Genomic DNA, 18,515 nt, shown 5'->3' on the forward strand with positions numbered 1-18,515 from the left:
ATTAATTCCCTCCACGACGACGTGCAGCTTTTTTTCCGCCGCCTGGCTCTTTAAAGTAGACCCCGCCCCTGGGGCCATGGCCAATCAAAAGATTCCTGCCGAGTGATGCTAACCCTTCTTCATCCCAGCCAATAAGCTTCTAGTCCGGGTCACAAGCTCCGAGGCTTCAAAAGGAGCCAATTGGAAGGTCCATCTCCAAGGCTCCGAAGGGTCATGTGAGGAGTCTGGAGTGTGTGAGGGCCAATTAGAGTCGCGGAAGTGCGGCAGGTGGCTGGACTCGGGGCGGGTTAGGGGAGTTGCGGGTGAGGGGGGCGGTAGTAGCTGGCGTTTAAAGGACCGGGTCAGCTGACAGACTCCGGCCCGCATCTAACCCTGAGGGCAGGGGTCCCGGCGGCCCGGGAAGAGATAGGATGGCGGGCGGACCCGGCGCAGTGCTCCCGGGCAGACCCGGGGGGCCGCAGATGCCGGGGTTCTGGGGAGGCTGTAGAGTTTGGGTATTTGCCGCGATCTTTCTGCTGCTGTTATCTCTGGCAGAATTTGGGGCTGGGATAAGGAAAGACTTCAGTCTGGTGAGTCTCCCCTCGTATATCCCCATCCCTGACCCACGCAGGTCGTCTGTGCCCAGCGTCCCCCGGGACGCGGGCTGCTGAGATCCCCTCCTGCGAGGGACTCTCTCGCCGTTCTCAGACCCCGTTCCCTCCATGCGCTCCCAACCCCTCTCCCTCCCGGGGCCCTTGTCCTCCTGCCCTCCTGTACTCTGAGTCTCCTCTTCATTCACGCTCGTTCCCCTTTGGAGGTCCCCCACCCCCGCGTTGCCAGAAGGCGCCTTCTCCCCTCTTAGCCCTTCCCCGGCTCCGAGGCCCCAGCTTTGCTCCAAACTCTCCTCCGGTTCCCCTTCCTCATTCTGCCCCCCATCCACACTCTGATCCCCAAGATCGCTTTCCCAGGGAAACTCAACTCGGAGCCTCTGTTCATCCGTCCTAAAACCCGAAGTCGAGTTTGTCCGTTGAAATTCCCTTCCTTCTCCGTTCACAGGTTCAGCCGCTGGTGACCATGGAGCAGCTGCTGTGGGTGAGCGGGAAGCAGATCGGTTCTGTGCACACCTTCCGAATCCCGCTCATCACAACCACTCCTCAAGGGACTCTCCTTGCCTTCGCCGAGGCCAGGAAAATGTCCACATCTGATGAGGGGGCCAAGTTCATTGCTCTTCGGAGATCCACTGACCAGGGTATAAAGATGCCTAGATGACAACGGCTGGTGTTAGGTTGCATGGGTGTGGAGCCTGACCTTCCCAAGGCCCCTGAGAATAGTATAGGACCATTGGGAGAGCTGGAGGCCTGGGTTCCCTGAAGGGTAGAGGGAACTTTATGAGGGAAGCTGTCCAGAGCAGTGTTCTAGAAATTGTGATCATCTAGGAGTTGAACATTCAAACATTTATTGAGCACTTGCTATATACTGGGCCCTGTTCTAGATTCTGTGATTATGGTTGTGAAACATAATGAATAAGTAAATTTGTTTTTTTGTGTTGGAAAGTGATAAATATAATGGAGAAAAATAAAACGGGCTGCTGGAGATTGGTTGCAATTTTTTTTAAGATTTTATGTATTTATTTGAGAGATATCTAGAGTGAGAGAGCACAAAGCAGGGGGATTGGCAGAGATGGAAGCAGAGGGAGAGACAGAGGGAGAGATCAGATCCTGCTGAGCGATCCTGATGCAGATCCCCAGAATCCTGGGATCGTGACCTGAGCCAAAGGCAGACACTTAACTGACTAAGCTACCCAGGCACCCCTGGTTGCAGTTTTAAACAGGTGACTTTTGAGTAAAGGAGGTGAGAGTTACCTGAAGAAGAATGTACCAGGCAGATATCACAAGCCTGTTCAGAGGCCTCCAGGAGAGAAGTATTCGAGGAATGGGAAGGAGCTTGGGAGCATGATGGAGCGAGCAAGGGTAGAATAGATAAGGTCAGAGAGGGGAGGTGGGGCAGTCTTGTAGGGCCCTGGGACCACTCTGGGGCCTTGGGTCCTTATCAAGAGCTGGAAATTGACAGGGAGTGGTAGAACGGGCACCTTCAGAATGCTCACCCTGGATTACCTCTCTTTTCTCTTCAGGCAGCACCTGGTCTCCAACAGCCTTCATTGTAGATGATGGGGAAACCCCAGATGGGCTGAACCTGGGGGCAGTGGTGAGCGATATAGAGACAGGAGTGGTGTTCCTTTTCTATTCCCTCTGCGCTCACAAGGCTGGCTGCCAGGTGGCCTCCACCATGCTGGTGTGGAGCAAAGATGACGGTGTTTCCTGGAGCCCTCCCCGAAATCTTTCACTGGACATTGGCACTGAGATGTTTGCCCCTGGGCCAGGCTCCGGCATCCAGGTCTCTGTTCCGAGATGGGTGGAGGGGGCTGCCTTTTGAGGAGTCTGCCCCCAGTTGGGCTTCTTCCCTGGGGAGAAGGTCTTGTGAAGTCAGGTTTCCCCTTAGTTTGGGATTCCTTGGAAGAAAGGGACATCCTGGGAGAAACTCCCTCCCAAGGGAAGATGGGACTTTGCCATTGCTTTCCCATTTGGGGGTTGTCAACAGGGCTGTGCAGAATGGAAAAAGGCACCGCTTCCTTTGAGCAGATGTAAGCCTGTGCTATGGTGTACAGCTTGTGAATGAGCACACCGAGCATAGCTTCAAGCTTCCATGCACCCCTGTGGCTAGAACCCCTTGTCTTGCGCACAACCTGTCCTCCAGTGTATACCCTAGATGTCTCAAAGGAGCTTATTCTTTGAAGGAGCTCAATTCAGGCCATGGGTGTTTATGGAATCTTCCCATAAACCTGACGCTGCGCTGGAGCTTCAGCAATGGTACCTCGTGGTGGAAAGAGACGGTCCAGCTGTGGCCAGGCCCCAGTGGCTACTCCTCACTGGCAGCCCTAGGTCCCGGGACCCTCAGTAGCCAGGATGGAACTGAAGGGGACCAGATGTGTTCCCACACTTGGGGGGTGATGGGTTCCCCTTCCCTGCCTGTGAGCTCCTTCAGTGTCTCCCTCGGTGACACCCAGCTTCCTTTCCCACAGAAACAGCGGGAGCCGCGGAAGGGCCGCCTCATCGTGTGTGGCCATGGAACGCTGGAGCGGGATGGGGTCTTCTGCCTCCTCAGTGATGATCATGGTGCCTCCTGGCGCTATGGCAGTGGGGTCAGTGGCATCCCCTATGGCCAGCCCAAGCGGGAGAACGATTTCAACCCTGATGAGTGCCAGGTCAGAAGTCCATGGGCTGCTCCCCACCCACCCCCTGTTTTGCCCCCTCCAAAGCACCATTTCCCTCAGGATCTGGCGGCTCAGCTCTGTGCCACCCGGCCTGCTTCCTCAGGGACAAGGGTCCTTTGCCCTGCCCCCTCCCTGGGTCTTGCTGAAGCCCTATTCTCTCTTGTTAGCCCTATGAGCTCCCAGATGGCTCAGTCGTCATCAACGCCCGAAACCAGAACAACTACCACTGCCACTGTCGAATTGTCCTCCGCAGCTATGATGCCTGTGACACAATACGGCCCCGTGATGTAACCTTCGACCCTGAGCTCGTGGACCCTGTGGTGGCTGCAGGCGCTGTAGCCACCAGCTCTGGCATCATCTTCTTCTCCAATCCAGCCCATCCCGAGTTTCGTGAGTATCTCTTGGATGGGGCCAGTGGGGGGAGCCCCTGTTACCTAGAGAAGGGGCACCCAGAGCCCCTCCCTTCCCTGACCCTCGTGCCCTCCCCAGGGGTGAACCTGACGCTGCGCTGGAGCTTCAGCAATGGTACCTCGTGGCGGAAAGAGACCGTCCAGCTGTGGCCAGGCCCCAGTGGCTACTCCTCACTGGCAGCCCTAGAAGGCAGCATGGGCAGGAAGGACGAGGCCCCCCAGCTCTATGTCCTGTATGAGAAAGGCCGGAACCAGTACACAGAGAGCATCTCCCTGGCCAAAGTCAGCGTCTATGGGACACTCTGACCTGTACGCCTGCCACAGGAGAAGAGGGCCTTGGACTTAGCCTTCGGGACTATGGGTCCATAGGGGGTTTGCTAGAGTTGCCTAAAAAACAGTTCCACCTTCCTTTAGACTCTAGCCTTTTGCAAAACCAAGTTCTCTTTGACAGGGAGATTATTCTGTTAGGACTGCAAGCCTGGCTTCTTCCACACAGGAAGTCCTGCCCTCACTTGAGAGCACTTGTTTCCATATCATTGCTGGGTTTGGCCCACTATGGCTTCTGCCTTCCTGGGGCGATGATTGGTCCTTTTCTTAGGCAGGGCTAGGCAGCCCTGTAGAATTGAATAAATGCGAACTCAGGGAATTGGGGAAGGCTGAGCTTCCTCTTTGAGGTAAGATGCTGGCTATGGAGCAGGTTGGTAAAAGTTCGAGAAGGGCAAAATTTGGATTCAGGGTAAAGAACTATGTGTACCACGCACCTTGAATATTTATAAGTCAATATTTGTAACTTAACGTTTTTAATGAAGGAGAATGAGCATTTGTAGAGTCTTTGTGGTTCTGTCCGTGCGTATCTTCGTGTCCACTTGAAAGAGGCTGGGGATGAGCTTCTGGGGGGGAAGCTGGTGTGCTTATTGCCCGTGGAAATCAGATTTTGGCAGATTAAATCCTTTCCCTTTCACATTCTTCCTTCTCACGGGAAAACAGATTCACCTCCACAGGTGTAATGAGGAGTAGCAGGGAGATATTTAAAAATCTGCCCTGTTTTATATTGCTAAGGTGGAATCCTCTGTGAGGCAGGTGTATGACATGCAGATGGGAAGGCTCTCCCAGGCCAGCGTGGCAGAGGAATAAGCACGGTGAGGAATGATGTGAGAAAATAGCACCATCCTCAGGCAGATGCTGTGAAGAGAATGGGCAGCTACAGATGAGTGGGAGAGCCGTAGCTTTCCTCCATATGGAAAGAAAATAATGATGCCTAGAGGAGGTGGTAAGAATGTTAATGACTAAGGAGTAAGGGTCCCATTCAATTAGAGTTAAAGGTTCATTTTACTTTGAACTTGCTTCTCTAATTACCCTAACATCTAAGAAACGTTAGAATAATTCATTCCTTCAGAAAAAAATGAAATTACTGTATGTGAGGATATGGTACAATTTTACTGTTTTTGATCCAGAATTTGTCATCTGATCCAGAATTTGTAATGTAATACTTTAATTTTTCTCACTTATAGACATTTTTAAAAGCACAAAGTTAGAGAAAATATCTTAACGAACCCCATGTACACTCCACATGTCCAACAGTTGCTTCCTCTAATTCTTTTTTCTTTTCCTTTTCTTGGTTGAAATATTTTGAGGCAAATCCCAGACTTTGTGACATTCAACCCTACATTCTTAAGTATGCATCTCATTTTTTAAAAATGGAACATTTTATTATATGACCATAACACTGTTGCACACCCAAAACATTAACAATAACTCTATATCATCTAATATCCATCTAGTCAATGTGTAAATTTCATCAAATGTGTCAGCAATGTCTTATTTATGGTTTTGTTCAAATGAGGATCCAAAGAAAACCTACACATTTCATTTTGATGTCTCTTTTTTTTTAAAAAAGATTTTATTTATTTATTTGACAGAGAGAGAGATCACAAGTAAGCAGAGAGGCAGATTTGTCAGTTTGTTCCTCAGACTGTCATTTAACTTCTTCCTCCATCCTTCACATTTCCGGTTATCAAACCTGAAGGTTCCGCTGCCAATTCCATTTGGGGGCGGGGGAGGGCTGCAGGATAGGATCCTCTCCCAGATGGTGTGGGCTTCCTACTGCACCCCCTGGGGCAAGTACTGAGTAAAGCCAAGCTTGAGCTTGGCTTGTGGCCATGGCCCGACCCCTCCTTTGTAAGTTCCCCCATCAACCTTCCAACTGATAATTTCATCCACAGATAGGTTTTGCCTGGATCATTTTTGAGGGGTTGTTGAGATGCTAATTTTTTCTTTTAAAGATTTTATTTATTTATTTGACAGACAGTGAGAGAGATAACACACAAGCAGGGAGAGGGGCAGAGGGAGAAGCAGGCTCCTCACAGATCAGGAAACCTAATGCTGGGCTTGATCCCGGGACCCTGGGACCATGACCTGAGCCGAAGGCAGACACCTAATGACTGAGCCACCCAGGCACCCTGAAATGTCGATTTTTAAAAATTCTATTATTTCTACGCCATTTATTACCTGAAATTCTTCAGTAAAAAAAAGAGCTTTCCCTCATCAAAGCTGTTGGGTTACCCTGAAGCGTGGATTATAGGGAAAGTCAGGGTAAATGCTTAACTTTCCCCCTTTTACTTGCTAGTTCTCGGAGTAAACTGATTAATACTTTGTCTTGGCCGGTAAACCACACTGTTACCAACCACACAGGGGACATATAGAGGAAGAATCTGTGGCTGGCAGAGGAGGCAGGGGGACATCTGAGGGAAGAAAGGAGAGAGAAACCCAGGCCCCAAGCAGTGGGGTGGGGGGGTTCTGCTTTTCTAATGCAGATCATGAGATAAGTATGATGCTGGAAGAATGGAGAGAGTGGTGTCTGCAGGGACATCTGCTGTCTAATACGACTAAAAATTGCACATCTGACAAGGTCTTGCTAACAGTGTTATTAGAAATACTGGGGGAGGGGTGCCTGGGTGGCTCAGTTGGATAAGAGTCCAACTTCTTGATCTTAGCTCAGGTCTTGATCTCAGGGTCATCTGTTTAAGCCCAGTGTGGAGCCTACTTTAAAAAAAATAAAAATTAGGGATGCCTGGGTGGCTCAGATGGTTGGAGTCCCGGGATCGAGTCCCGCATCAGGCTCCCAGCTCCATGGGGAATCAGCTTCGCTCTCTGACCTTCTCCTCACTCATGCTCTCTCTCACTGTCTCTCTCTCAAATAAATAAATAAAATCTTTAAAAAATTAAAATTAAAAAAGTACTGAGGAAAAAAGGAAATGATACCATGAATGTCTGACCCAAGAGCTACTTTCTCTGAAGTAGATGTGGCAGAAGTCTTGTGAAGAGTGACCTTGTTTCTTCTTAGCCAAGAATGGTCAGCTGAGAGAGGATCCTCCCCCAGGAGGGCGTGAGGCAGAGCCCTAGGCCCCATCCCTGGGTGAGGAGCAGAGGGGGAAAGAGAGGGAGAGAGAATCTGGAGCAGACCCCCCTCTAAGTCATGATCTTGGGGTCCTGGGATTGAGCCCCATGTTAGGCTCCCTGCTCAGCGGGTGGCCTGCTTCTCTCTCCCCCTCTGTTGCTCCCCCTGCTTGTGCTCTCTTGCTGTGTGTCAAATAAATAAATAAAATCTTTTTTTTTTTAAGATTTTTTTATTTATTTGATAGAGATCACAAGTAGGCAGAGAAGCAGACAGAGAGGAAGGGAAGCAGGCTCCCTGCCAAGCAGAAAGCCCAATGTGGGGCTCAATCTCAGGACCATGGGATCATGACCTGAATCAAAGGCAGAGGCTTTAACCCACTGAGCCACCCAGGTGCCCCATAAATAAAATCTTTTAAATAAAAGTTTAAAAACAACTATTAGGAGAGAAGATCTAAGACAAAAGTTTGCACTTGTTTTTGACCAAACAAAACTCACTCAAATTATCACAATGAAAGAGTAGTTTTTCCTTTCCTTATATTCTGGATGGAATATTTTTAAGAACACACTTTTAGTGTAAGGTTTAGCTGACAGAAAGGTAAGGGAAATCTTCAAAACCCATAAATAATAGAAAGTAAGAATGCAGAAAATGAAGTGGGCCTGGAGGCTCTGTTTGCCGTGGGGACATCAGCCAATGCTTAGTGCTGAAATCAGGATTTCGGTGGATCTCAGATTAGCAGTCGGGAGATAAAGCCAAGGGCCTGAGGACTGAAAATTAAACAAGAAATTTCTTCCTGTCCCAACCCATCCCCAACAAAGCAGGACTGCACTTTGGGTGCATATTTTATTGTTTTTTTTTTTTTTAATAATTTATTTGAGGGAGAGACAGAAAGCATGAGCAGGGAGAGGGGCAGAGGGAGAGGGAGAAGCAGGCTCCCCACTGAGCAGGGAGCCCAAAGCGGGGCTTAGGTCTCCATCCCAGGATCCTGGAATCATCACTTGAGCCAAAAGGAGACACGCCCCTGAACCACTCAGGCACTCCTGGATGCATAATTTAAGAGAACACCAAAAAACTCAACAAGATAAATAATGTTTGAATGCAATATTTTTTAAAAAATCAAATTGGCCAACTATAACTCACAAGCTGGCTGCCTCTTTTTGTAAACAAAGTATCAAAAGACCACATCTTCAGGGGATGAAGCCTCTGGCTTTGTTCTGGATCCAGGTCAGAGAAGTCTCTCTGGAAGACTTCCAACAGAAGTTCACACTCCTGTGGGACTGGGACCAGAAATCACATCCATGCCAATCCCGTGGGTATTTCCTCGGCCACAATTTTAAAAACAGAGATCAGAGGAAGACCAGTGTCTCAGCGTGTCTGGGTGCTAGCAAGACATTTGATAAGGTCAAAGGGACCACAGGGAAGTTTCCCGGACCATTGTCTACAAAGAAGAGAGGGATCTCATTTGCCACTGTTGGAGACTTTTATACCAGCTCCGTACACACACAATACTGTAAATAAAGAGGGAAAAAGTGCATCATATATCCTGCCTTTGCGGTGGAAACAAGTCATTCAGGTTAGACAAAATACCAGTTGATGAAATGACTTATTTATTACTTCTTTTACAGCAGGATATCATCTAATATGTGGAGGAAGAATAATCAACTAGAAAATCATCATTTTGCAAACCTGAATGAACTAACTCAGGTGAAGGAGTCCCAAACATGGGGTGTTGGCATACTGATTATTTTGAGTTAAAGGCACTGGAGAAACAGCAGGTACGGAGGGTGGTCTGTCCTTCCTTTTTCTTCCTGAAAGCAGGAAATAAAGCTCCCCCGTGAAAGTGCCCTCGCTGTAGCCAGAGGAAGGAAGACATTCTCATTACCAAGGATGAGAGGCTGATACTGAGCGAAAGTTACACAAACAGACCGTGTTAAAACAATTCGATTTCCTGTCACCTCCCTGCGGTTGAGTTGCTTTGTCACACAACTGCCTCTCTTTGTTCAACCCACCAGAAAAGCAAATAGGTTTCACCGTGTCCTTGGTTCTTTGTTTCCATATAAAGGCTCCAGTGTCATGGGAAACTTATATTAAATAAATTTGTATGCTGCTTTTCTGTGTTATTGCCTTAATGTTTAAACGCAGCCAGGGACGCTACGAAGGTCAGGGAACACTTTCCTCCTCTACACAGGACAAAGATCAGAAATGGATGCTGAAACCATCAGGTGAAAGGTTGATGGGGAACAGAACATGCATTCAAGGTGCCAAAACTTGTCAACCGCAAGCAGGGAAAGTACCTTGACAATGAAGAGATCTAGGGGCCACCACTTTCAACTGGGTGATCAAGCTAAGATCAAGATCTCTCTCTCTCTCAGTCTCTGACAAATAAGTAAATAAAATCTAAAAAAAAAAAAAAAAAAAGACACCCCCACACACGCACACCCCGTGGCTCAGTTGGTCAAGCATCTGCCTTCAGCTCCAGTCATGATCCCAGTCATGGTCCCAGGATCAAGTCCCGCATTAAGGTCCTTGCTTGGCGGGGAACTTACTTCTCCCTCTGTCTGCTGCTCCCCCTGCATGTGCTCGCTCTCGCTTGCTCTCTCCCTGACAAAATAAATACAATCTTAAAAAAAAAAAAAAGAATGGGACAAGTAGTGGGTGCCTGGCCTGGCTGATTCGGTCTGTGGAGCATTGCGACTCTTGATCTCAGGGTTGTGAGTTCAATCCTCACATTGGTTATGGAGCCTACTTTAACAAAAAAAGAAGAAGGAGGAGGAGGAGAAGGAGAAAAGAAGGAGGAGGAGGAGGAGGGGAGGGGGAGGAGGACAAGGAGATATGATGATCCCTCTGATGGAAGGCCCTGTAAAGCACACAGCATGTGGTAAACTGAAATGATCTCCTAAAAGATACCTACATCCTAGTCCCTGGAACCTGTGATTGCTACCTTTCACAAGGGAAAAGAGAATCTGTGGTGTGATTCAGTCAAGGATTTTTTTTTAAGATTTTATTTATTTATTTGACAGATGGAGCTCACAAGTAGGCAGAGAAGCAGGCAGAGAGAGAGAAGGAAGCAGGCTCCCCACTGAGCAGAGAGCCCAATATGGGACTCGACCCCAGGACTCTGGGATCATGACCTGAGCAGAAGGCAGAGGCTTTAACCCACTGAGCCACCCCTTAGTCAAGGATTTTGAGATGGGAGATTATCCTGGCTTATCCTGCGGACCCCAAATGCAATCATTTATACAGTTGTTTTGGGAAGCAGAGGAGTCAGCACACACATAGTGAAGGGAAGGCCATGTGCCTCAAGGGCAGACTGGACTGATGTGACCACTAGTCACAACGACTGCCAACAACTACAAGAAGCTGGAGGAGACAAGGAATGGATTCTCCCCTAGGGTCTCTGGAGGGGACAAGGCCCTGTGGACCCCTTGATTTTGGCCTAGGGAAACTTTTAGACAGTTTCTGGGCTCCAGAACTGTGACAGAATAAATATCTCTTGCTGGGGCTCCTGGGTGGCTCAGTCAGTTAAATATCTGCCTTCGGGGCGCCTGGGTGGCTCATTGGGTTGGGCCGCTGCCTTCGGCTCGGGTCATGATCTCAGGGTCCTGGGATCGAGTCCCGCATTGGGCTCTCTGCTCGGCAGCGAGTCTGCTTCCTCCTCTCTCTCTCTCTGCCTGCCTCTCTGCCTACTTGTGATCTCTCTCTGTCAAATAAATAAATAAAATCTTAAAAAAAAAAAAATATCTGCCTTCGGCTGGGGTCATGATCTCCAGGTCCTGGGATGGAACCCCACATAGGGTTCCCTGCTCAGCAGGGAGCCTGCTTCTCCTTCTCCCTCTGCTCCTCCCCCTCCCCACCCCACTCCTGCTTTCTCTGTCTCTCAAATGAATAAATAAAATCTTTTTAAAAATGAAAAAAAAAAAACAAATAAAATAAATATCTGTTGCTATAATCCCCCCCAAGCATGTAGTACTTTGATTAGAGCCCATGAGAAAGTAATGCATAGTGTCAGACATGAAGTATGCTTGCCCAGGCTAATCAGAATCTACATAGGCCTTTAGGAGGAATTTAAGTTTAAAGAAAATGCAGAGAAGATTGAGGAACAACTTCAAAACACCAAAATGGCACAAGTAGACAAAGCCAATACACGGAACATTCTACAAGATGACTAGCCTGGTCTCTTCAAAAGATCAATGTCCTAGAAAGGAGAAAAGAAGGGGGTCATTCTGAAATCAAAAGAGTAATAAGATGTAACATAAAATAAAGTGCTTGATCCTTGATTGCATACTGACTCTTTTAAGAAATGATACCGCCAGGGTGCTTGGGGGGGCTTAGTTGGTTAAGTGTCTGACCCCTGTTCTCCGCTTCCATCTTGATCTCCAGAGTTCAAGCCCTGTGTTAGACTCCATACTTAGTGTGGAGCCTACTTAAATTTAAAAAACAGCAAACTGGTGCAACCACTCTGGAAAACAGCATGGAGGTTCCTCAAAAAGTTGAAAATAGAGCTAACCTACGACCCAGCAATTGCACTATTGGGTATTTACCCTAAAGATACAAACATAGTGATCCAAAGGGGCACCTGCACCCAAATGTTTATAGCAGCAATGTCCACAATAGCCAAACTATGGAAAGAACCTAGATGTCCATCAACAGATGAATGGATAAAGAAGATGTGGTGTATGTGTACAATGGAATACTATGCAGCCATCAAAAGAAATGAAATCTTGCCATTTGCGACAACATGGATGGAACTAGAGGGTATATGCTTAGCAAAATAAGTCAAGCGGAGAAAGACAACTATCATATGATCTCCCTGGTATGAGAAAGTGGAGATGCAATGTAGGGGGTTTGGGGGGTAGGAAAAGAATAAATGAATTTTTTTTTTAAGATTTTATTTATTTATTTGACAGAGAGAGATCATAAGCAGACGGAGAGGCAGGCAGAGAGGGAGATAGAGGGAAGCCGGCTTCCTGCGCAGCAGAGAGCCCGATGCGGGGCTCAATCCCAGGACCCTGAGATCATGACCTGAGCCGAAGGCAGCAGCCCAAACCACTGAGACACCCAGGCACCCCTATTTTTAGACTTTTTTAAAAAAAGATTTTATTTATTTGAGAGAGAGAGCGAGAGCAGGGGGAGTGGGGGAAGCAGGCTCCCTGCTGAGCCAGGAGCTCCACGTGGGTCTTGCCTCCCAGGAGCCTGGGACCAAGACCTGAGACCCCAAGGCCAAAAGCAGACACTTGACCAACTGAGCAACCCAGGTGCTCCACTGACATACTTTTAAACATGGAAAAATGCTGACAATTGTTGGATTCAGATGTGGGTATACAGGTGTTCTTTATACTATTCTTTCTACCGGTTTTTTGGGGAGAGGGGCTAGAGAGAGGGAGAGAGAGAATCATAAGCAGGCTCCACACTGGTTGTGGAGGGCACAGTGTCACGACCCTGAGATCATGACCTGAGCCAAAACCTTGAGTCAGGCACTTAACGGACTGAGGCACTCAGGTGTCCCTTCCTACTGTTTTTTAAAAGCCTCATGGTCATCTGGCTAGCTCAGTCAGTAGAGCAGGCAACTCTTGATCTTGATCATGAGTTTGAGGCCCATGTCGGGTATAGACCTTATTTTTAAAAAAGTTTCAGAGGCACCTGGGTGACTCAGTCAGTTGAGCGGCTGCCTTCAGTTCAGGTCATGAACGCCCAGGGATCAAGCCTCGCATCTAGCTCCCTACTCAGCAGAGAGCCTGCTCCTCCCTCTTGCTCTGTCTGCCGCTCTGCCTACTTGTGCTCTCTGACAAATAAATAAAATCTTCGGGGCACCTGGGTGGCTCAGTGGGTTAAAGCCTCTGCCTTCAGCTCAGGTCATGATCCCGGGTGCTGGGATCGAGCCCCGCATCAGGGTCTCTGCTCAGCGGGGAGCCTGCTTTACCTCTGTCTCTATCTGCCTACCTCTCTGCCTACTTGTGATCTCTGCCTGTCAAATAAATAAATAAAATCTTGAAAAAATAAATAAAATCTTTAATAAAATTAAATTTAATTTAAGGGGCGCCTGGGTGGCTCAGTGGTTAAGCCACTGCCTTCGGCTCAGGTCATGATCTCAGGGTCCTGGGATCGAGTCCCGCATCGGGCTTGCTGCTCAGCAGGGAGCCTGCTTCCTCCTCTCTCTCTGCCTGCTTGTGATCTCTCTCTGTCAAATAAATAAAAAAATCTTTTTAAAAATTTTTAATTTAAAACATTTCATAACAAAAAGTTCAAAAACTAGTTTTTTATAACAGTTGCTTGGCTTCCTTTAGAAGAAAACAACCCATGTGGAGGACAGTAACTCTCCGTATGCCACCAGGAAATGCAAAGTGTCCTGATCCGGGTGACACTTGCTCTTGCAAGGCTCTTTAGAGACAGCTTGCACCCCTCCCCATCCCCCACCTCCACCCTAGTTTATTACCTGATGTCAGCAAATAACTGGGGATTATTAGTGACATCTCTATCTTTGCTACATTCTTTAGAATTCAGTGGTTTACTGTCAGGCAATAGTCAGCCTAGAACTGACCCACTGCCACCTGAGTTTCACCTGACTGCCAGCAATAACAGTTAACATTTTAAGAGTCAGCAGATACTTGGGGAGCCTGGATAGCTTAGTCCTTATGCGTCTGCTTTCTGCTTGGGTCATGATCCCAGGATCCTGAGATCAAGCCCCATGTCAAGCCCCACATCAAGCCCCCCATCGGGCTCCCCGCTCCGTGGGAAGCCTGCTTCTCCGTCTCCCACTCCCCCTGCTCATGTTCCCTTTCTGGATATGTCTCTCTCTGACAAATAAATAAATAAAATCTTTTTTTTTTTTTTTTTTAAAGTCAGCAAATACTTTAATCCTTAGGGATAACCTGTTTCCTTACTCATTGATAAATAACACAACCGGGACATCTGAGTGGCTCAGTTGGTTAAGCCACTGCCTTCAGTTCAGGTCATGATCTCAGGGTCCTGGAATCCAGTCCTCCACAGGCTCCTTGCTCAGCGGGGAGCCTGCTTCTCTCTCTGCATACTGCTCCCCCTTATTGTGTGTGCACTCACTCTCTCTCACTCTTCCACAAATAAATAAAATCTTAAAGGAGAGAGAAAGAAAGAACAACATCAAAAGAGAATGATGGAAAAGTAGGATGTGAATGGATGGGAAAGTATACAATAGCTCACAGATGGTCCTGAGCTGCTCCAAGCCCGCCCCCCACCCTCCCCTCACTCCCCCCAACCCCCTGCAGAGCTGTTCTGGCAGCAGCACTGTAACAGAAGAGCCAGGTGAGGCAGCTCTAACCACACAAGCCCAAGGCTGCAGCATCTCATACTATTCTTCATTTTACTTCCTTTCCAAATTATTCACTTGTTTAAAAAAAAAGTTATTCACTTGTATTCTCTGCTCCACATTACGGATTTCATCTTCCACTCACTGCTTTTCTATTCATTTTCTATTCATTTGTTCTATTCATTCATAAGTTATTGCTTATGTACTCACTTATTTCAATTTGAGATGTTCTGCTTGTTCCTTTTTTAATTAAAAAAATGTTTTTTGAAGATTTAATTTGGGAGGGGGTGCCTGAGTGTCTCAGTTGGTTAAGCATTTGATTCTTGGTTTCTGTTCGGGTCATGATCTCATGGGTCATCAATGGAAGAGTGGGGAGTCTGCTCGAGGATTCCCTCCCTCTGCCCCTCCCCCAAGCTGGCTCTTTCTCTCTCTAAAATAAATAAATAAATAAATAATCTTTTACAAACTATATTTAACTAAAAAGATTTTTTAGATAGAGCAAGAAAGCAGATGAGCAGGGTCAGGGAGGGGAGCAGAAGGCAAGGAAAATAGAAAACCTCAAGCAGCCTCCACAGCGCCTGAGGCAGGTCTCGATCTCAAGACCCTGAGAACGTGAATCAAGCCAAAGTAAAGATTTTGTTTTTAAGTAATCTTTACAGCCAACTTGGGGCTTGAACTTACAACTCCATACCAAGAGTCGCATGCTCTACCAACTGAGCTGCCAGGCACCCCCTCATTTGTTTCCTTTTCAAATCCACCTGCTTTTTCTTAGTAATACTTTCTTTCTTTGTAATCTATTGTTTGTGCACAATAGATTAAATTCCTTCCTTTATCTCTTTGAACATCTTCAGCCTTCATATATGCTGTTATCTGAGTTTCTTAGCTACAGAGTCACCTGCTGTTGGATCTGCTGACTTGCTCCTGCTAGGGCGGGTGCGCAGGGTTTTGGAATCTGGCTCATTTTGGATGTCTTCCAAGGGAGCTCGATGTGTGAGCTTCAGAGTCTGTAGATGTCCCTGTGGGAGTGACTTAGCTTTGCCTGTGTTCAGCCCTTCAGAATTCACAGGTCCCAAACCGTGCTTTTAAGTTATTAAGAAATAGTTTAGACATACAAAAATATGAAAAATCATACAGTGAGCACCCATGGAGCCCCTACATACACCCCCTTGACTGCATCACTCTCTACTTATCCTCTGGTCACAGCCCAGGTATCTTGTGGCTTGAATTTAGCATTTTTAGCAATCTCATGCATTTCTTTTACTATATTATATTTAACTTTAAATAATAGTTAAGCTGTGGGCCACCTGGGTGGCTCAGTCCTTAAGCATCTGCCTTCAACTCAGGTCATGATACTGGGTCCTGGAGTCGAGTCCCGTATCGGGCTCCCTGATCAGCAGGGAGCCTGTTTCTCCCTCTCCCACTCCCCCTGCTTGTGTTCCTCTCTTGGTGTCTCTCTGTCAAATAAATAAATAAAATCTTTTTAAAAAACAATTAAGCTGTAAATTTCATTAAACATTTCATACTACATTTGGGCACTTGGGTGGCTCAGTTGGTTGAGCAACTACCTTCAGCTCAGGTCACGATCCCGGAGTCCCAGGATCAAGTCCTGTGTTGGGCTCCCTACTCAGTGGGGAGTCTGCTTCTCCCTCTGACCTTCCCTCTCTCATTCTCTTCTCTCTCAAATAAATATCTTTGTGCTTCTTAAGATTTTATTTATTTATTTATTTATTTATTTATTTGACGGTCAGGGGCAGAAGGAACACAAGTAGGGGGAGTGGGAGAGGGAGAAGCAAGCTTCCCACTGATCAAGGATCCTGACATGAGGCTCGATCCCAGGACCCTGGGATCATGACCCGAGCTGAAGGCAGACACTTAACAAATGAGCCACCCAGGTGCCCTCAAATAAATATCTTTTTAAAAAATACATTATACACTACATGGGTATTCTTTCGTGACTTGCCTTTTCCCCGCTTCACATTATGCTTGTGAGATTAATCCATGCTGCCATGTTAGTCCCACCACTGCATGTAACACATCACTGCTCTGTGGTATCATATTTTACGAAAATGCCACAATTTGCCCATTTTCCTGTTGCAAAATATTTGTTTCCTCCCCCTCTCCCACTTACAAACAATTATGCATTACCAAAAATTCATTAGCACCGTGGACTTTTGTCTACAATCTTACATATGCATGCAAGTTTGTTTAGGGTGTATTTAGGGTGTATTCCAGAAGTGGAAACAGTGTTGAAGAGAATGTGCATCATACTTCATAGGTAATTGCCAAATTGTTTTCCAAATGGATTGTATAAAGTTATAGTTCCACAAATGATGTCCAGAACAGTTTCTCTTTCTCCACTCTAGCGTTTCCTCACCACCCAAATTATATCCACAAGCTCTGTTGACACAACTGTTGGGCTACCCTATAGACCAAGGCACATATTTGTGACCCCAGCAGGCAAGCAAAACCTTTACTCCCTGAGCATTGACAAGAGAGTGCCCACCAGCTCCTGGCTTCATGCTGTGTGGCTGAGGCAGAGTGGAGAGTAGGAGATGGGTTCAGAGGCAACAGAGCTAGACCCAGGAGGACCCTGTTGGGTGGTCCTTGTGAAGACTTTGGCTTTCACTGTCAATGAAATGGGAGCCATTGCAGAATACTGAGCAGGGGAGAGACAAGTCCCAAGTCATGGTGTGAAGGGAAATTTCTGACTGCTGTGTGGATATAGGACTGTAACAGGGTCAGGGTGGAAGCCAGAAGACCAGTTAGAAGGCTCTGTTGCAGTCACGTAGGTCAGCCGTGAAAGTGCCTACCAGAGTGGAATGGTAGTGGAGGTGTAGGATGCAGTCAGATCCTGGTGTTATTTCTGAAGTAACACCAGCATGATTTGCTGACAAATAGGATATGTGAGGACAGCAGACTATTCAAGCTCACATGCATGTAGAAGGATTAAAGTACACAAAAGTCGTTGGTGGTGGGGCGCTTGGCTGGCTCAATCAGTTCAGTGTGTGACTTTTTTTTTTTAAGATTTATTTATTTATTTGACAGAGAGAGACACACACACAGTGAGAGAGGGAGCACAAGCAGGGGGAGTGGGAGAGGGAGAAGCAGGCTTCCCACTGAGCAGGAAGCCCAAAGCGTGACTCGATCCCAGGACACCAGGATCTTCACCTGAGCTGAAGGTAGACGCTTAATGACTGAGCCACGCAGGTGCCCCAAGCATGTGACTCTTGATCTCAGGGTCATGAGTTGAAGACCCATGCTGGGCATAGAGTTTAGTTATAAAAAATTTTTAAAAAGTCCTTGGTGGTATTGTTTGTAATGGGGAGAAAAAGAAGTAACACACATATTCTCCAACAGGAAAATGGATAAATTGTGGTGTATTCATAAAATATAATACCGTAGAGCAGTGGCGTGTTCCATGCAGTGGTGGTATGACTAATGTGCCAGGATGGATTACTCTCACAAAGACAACGTGAAGAAAAAAGGCAAGTCACAGACTACATATCCAGTATGTAATGTTTAAGAACATTTACAGCTAAATGACGTATCATTTAGCATTACAGAGAACATAAAGAAGTCAAGCAAACTCCAAGGGTTCTGTGCAGCCAGCAGGGTAGAGGTGCCCCTGGAGGAGCTACCAGACTGGCCAGTGGCTGAGGATCTCACGGGTGAGAGGCGTGGACAGACAGGCGGAGGCCAGGCCCTGGGAGGCTCACTGTCTATGGCAGCTCCAAGAGGCCAGCCTCTGCCCAGAGTCACTACAGAGAGCTGTGAGATCTGGCCAGTGAGTTAGGAGGGAGGGCTGTTTACTTCTGAAGTCACTTGTAAAGCATGGGGAGTGCGGAGGAATGTTTTAGGATAGAGGTTGTAACAAACCACCCTCACTTCTGAGGGGACACTGTGGGGCTCAAGGATGCAGAAGGCTGGAATGTGATTTCCATGCCTGAAATAAAGTTCCTGCGACCCTCACCATGGCTGTAGCTCAATCTCACCCCCCAACCCCGGGGCTGGTTCAGAAAGGAGGGTCCCAGCCCCCAGGGGAGGACTTGGACCATACAAATAAGGGCAAGAGAATGCAGAAGAGACCTCAGGGACAAGAAAGGAAGTTGACCCTCTATTAGTGACATCAGGGACGGAGGATGAGTGAGTGAGGTACTAAGTAGGCTATGTGTGTTAATG

General features: G+C 47.3%; 1 protein-coding gene across 1 annotated transcript; it reads left to right on the forward strand.

Annotated features, from left to right (window-relative positions):
* Nucleotides 1–197: 197 nt before the first annotated feature.
* Nucleotides 198–4,486, forward strand: NEU1 (neuraminidase 1). Its single transcript, XM_082751054.1, has 6 exons — nucleotides 198–569; nucleotides 1,036–1,228; nucleotides 2,111–2,373; nucleotides 3,059–3,241; nucleotides 3,418–3,640; nucleotides 3,740–4,486. Exons 1-6 carry the CDS (start codon nucleotides 411–413, stop codon nucleotides 3,964–3,966), a joined length of 1,248 nt encoding a protein of 415 aa, XP_082607180.1. The 5' UTR covers nucleotides 198–410; the 3' UTR covers nucleotides 3,967–4,486.
* Nucleotides 4,487–18,515: the final 14,029 nt, after the last annotated feature.

Source organism: Mustela nivalis (assembly GCF_964662115.1).
Source record: "Mustela nivalis genome assembly, contig: HAP1_SCAFFOLD_2264, whole genome shotgun sequence".
Lineage (NCBI taxonomy): Eukaryota > Metazoa > Chordata > Mammalia > Carnivora > Mustelidae > Mustela > Mustela nivalis.

Bases quoted from the DNA above. Each gene is read 5' to 3' on its own strand.
- NEU1 (XM_082751054.1), top strand. From the start codon at position 411: ATGGCGGGCGGACCCGGCGCAGTGCTCCCGGGCAGACCCGGGGGGCCG. The intron at 2,374-3,058 runs GTCTCTGTTCCG...CCTTTCCCACAG, and splicing joins GGCCAGGCTCCGGCATCCAG to AAACAGCGGGAGCCGCGGAA. The intron at 3,242-3,417 runs GTCAGAAGTCCA...CTCTCTTGTTAG, and splicing joins TCAACCCTGATGAGTGCCAG to CCCTATGAGCTCCCAGATGG.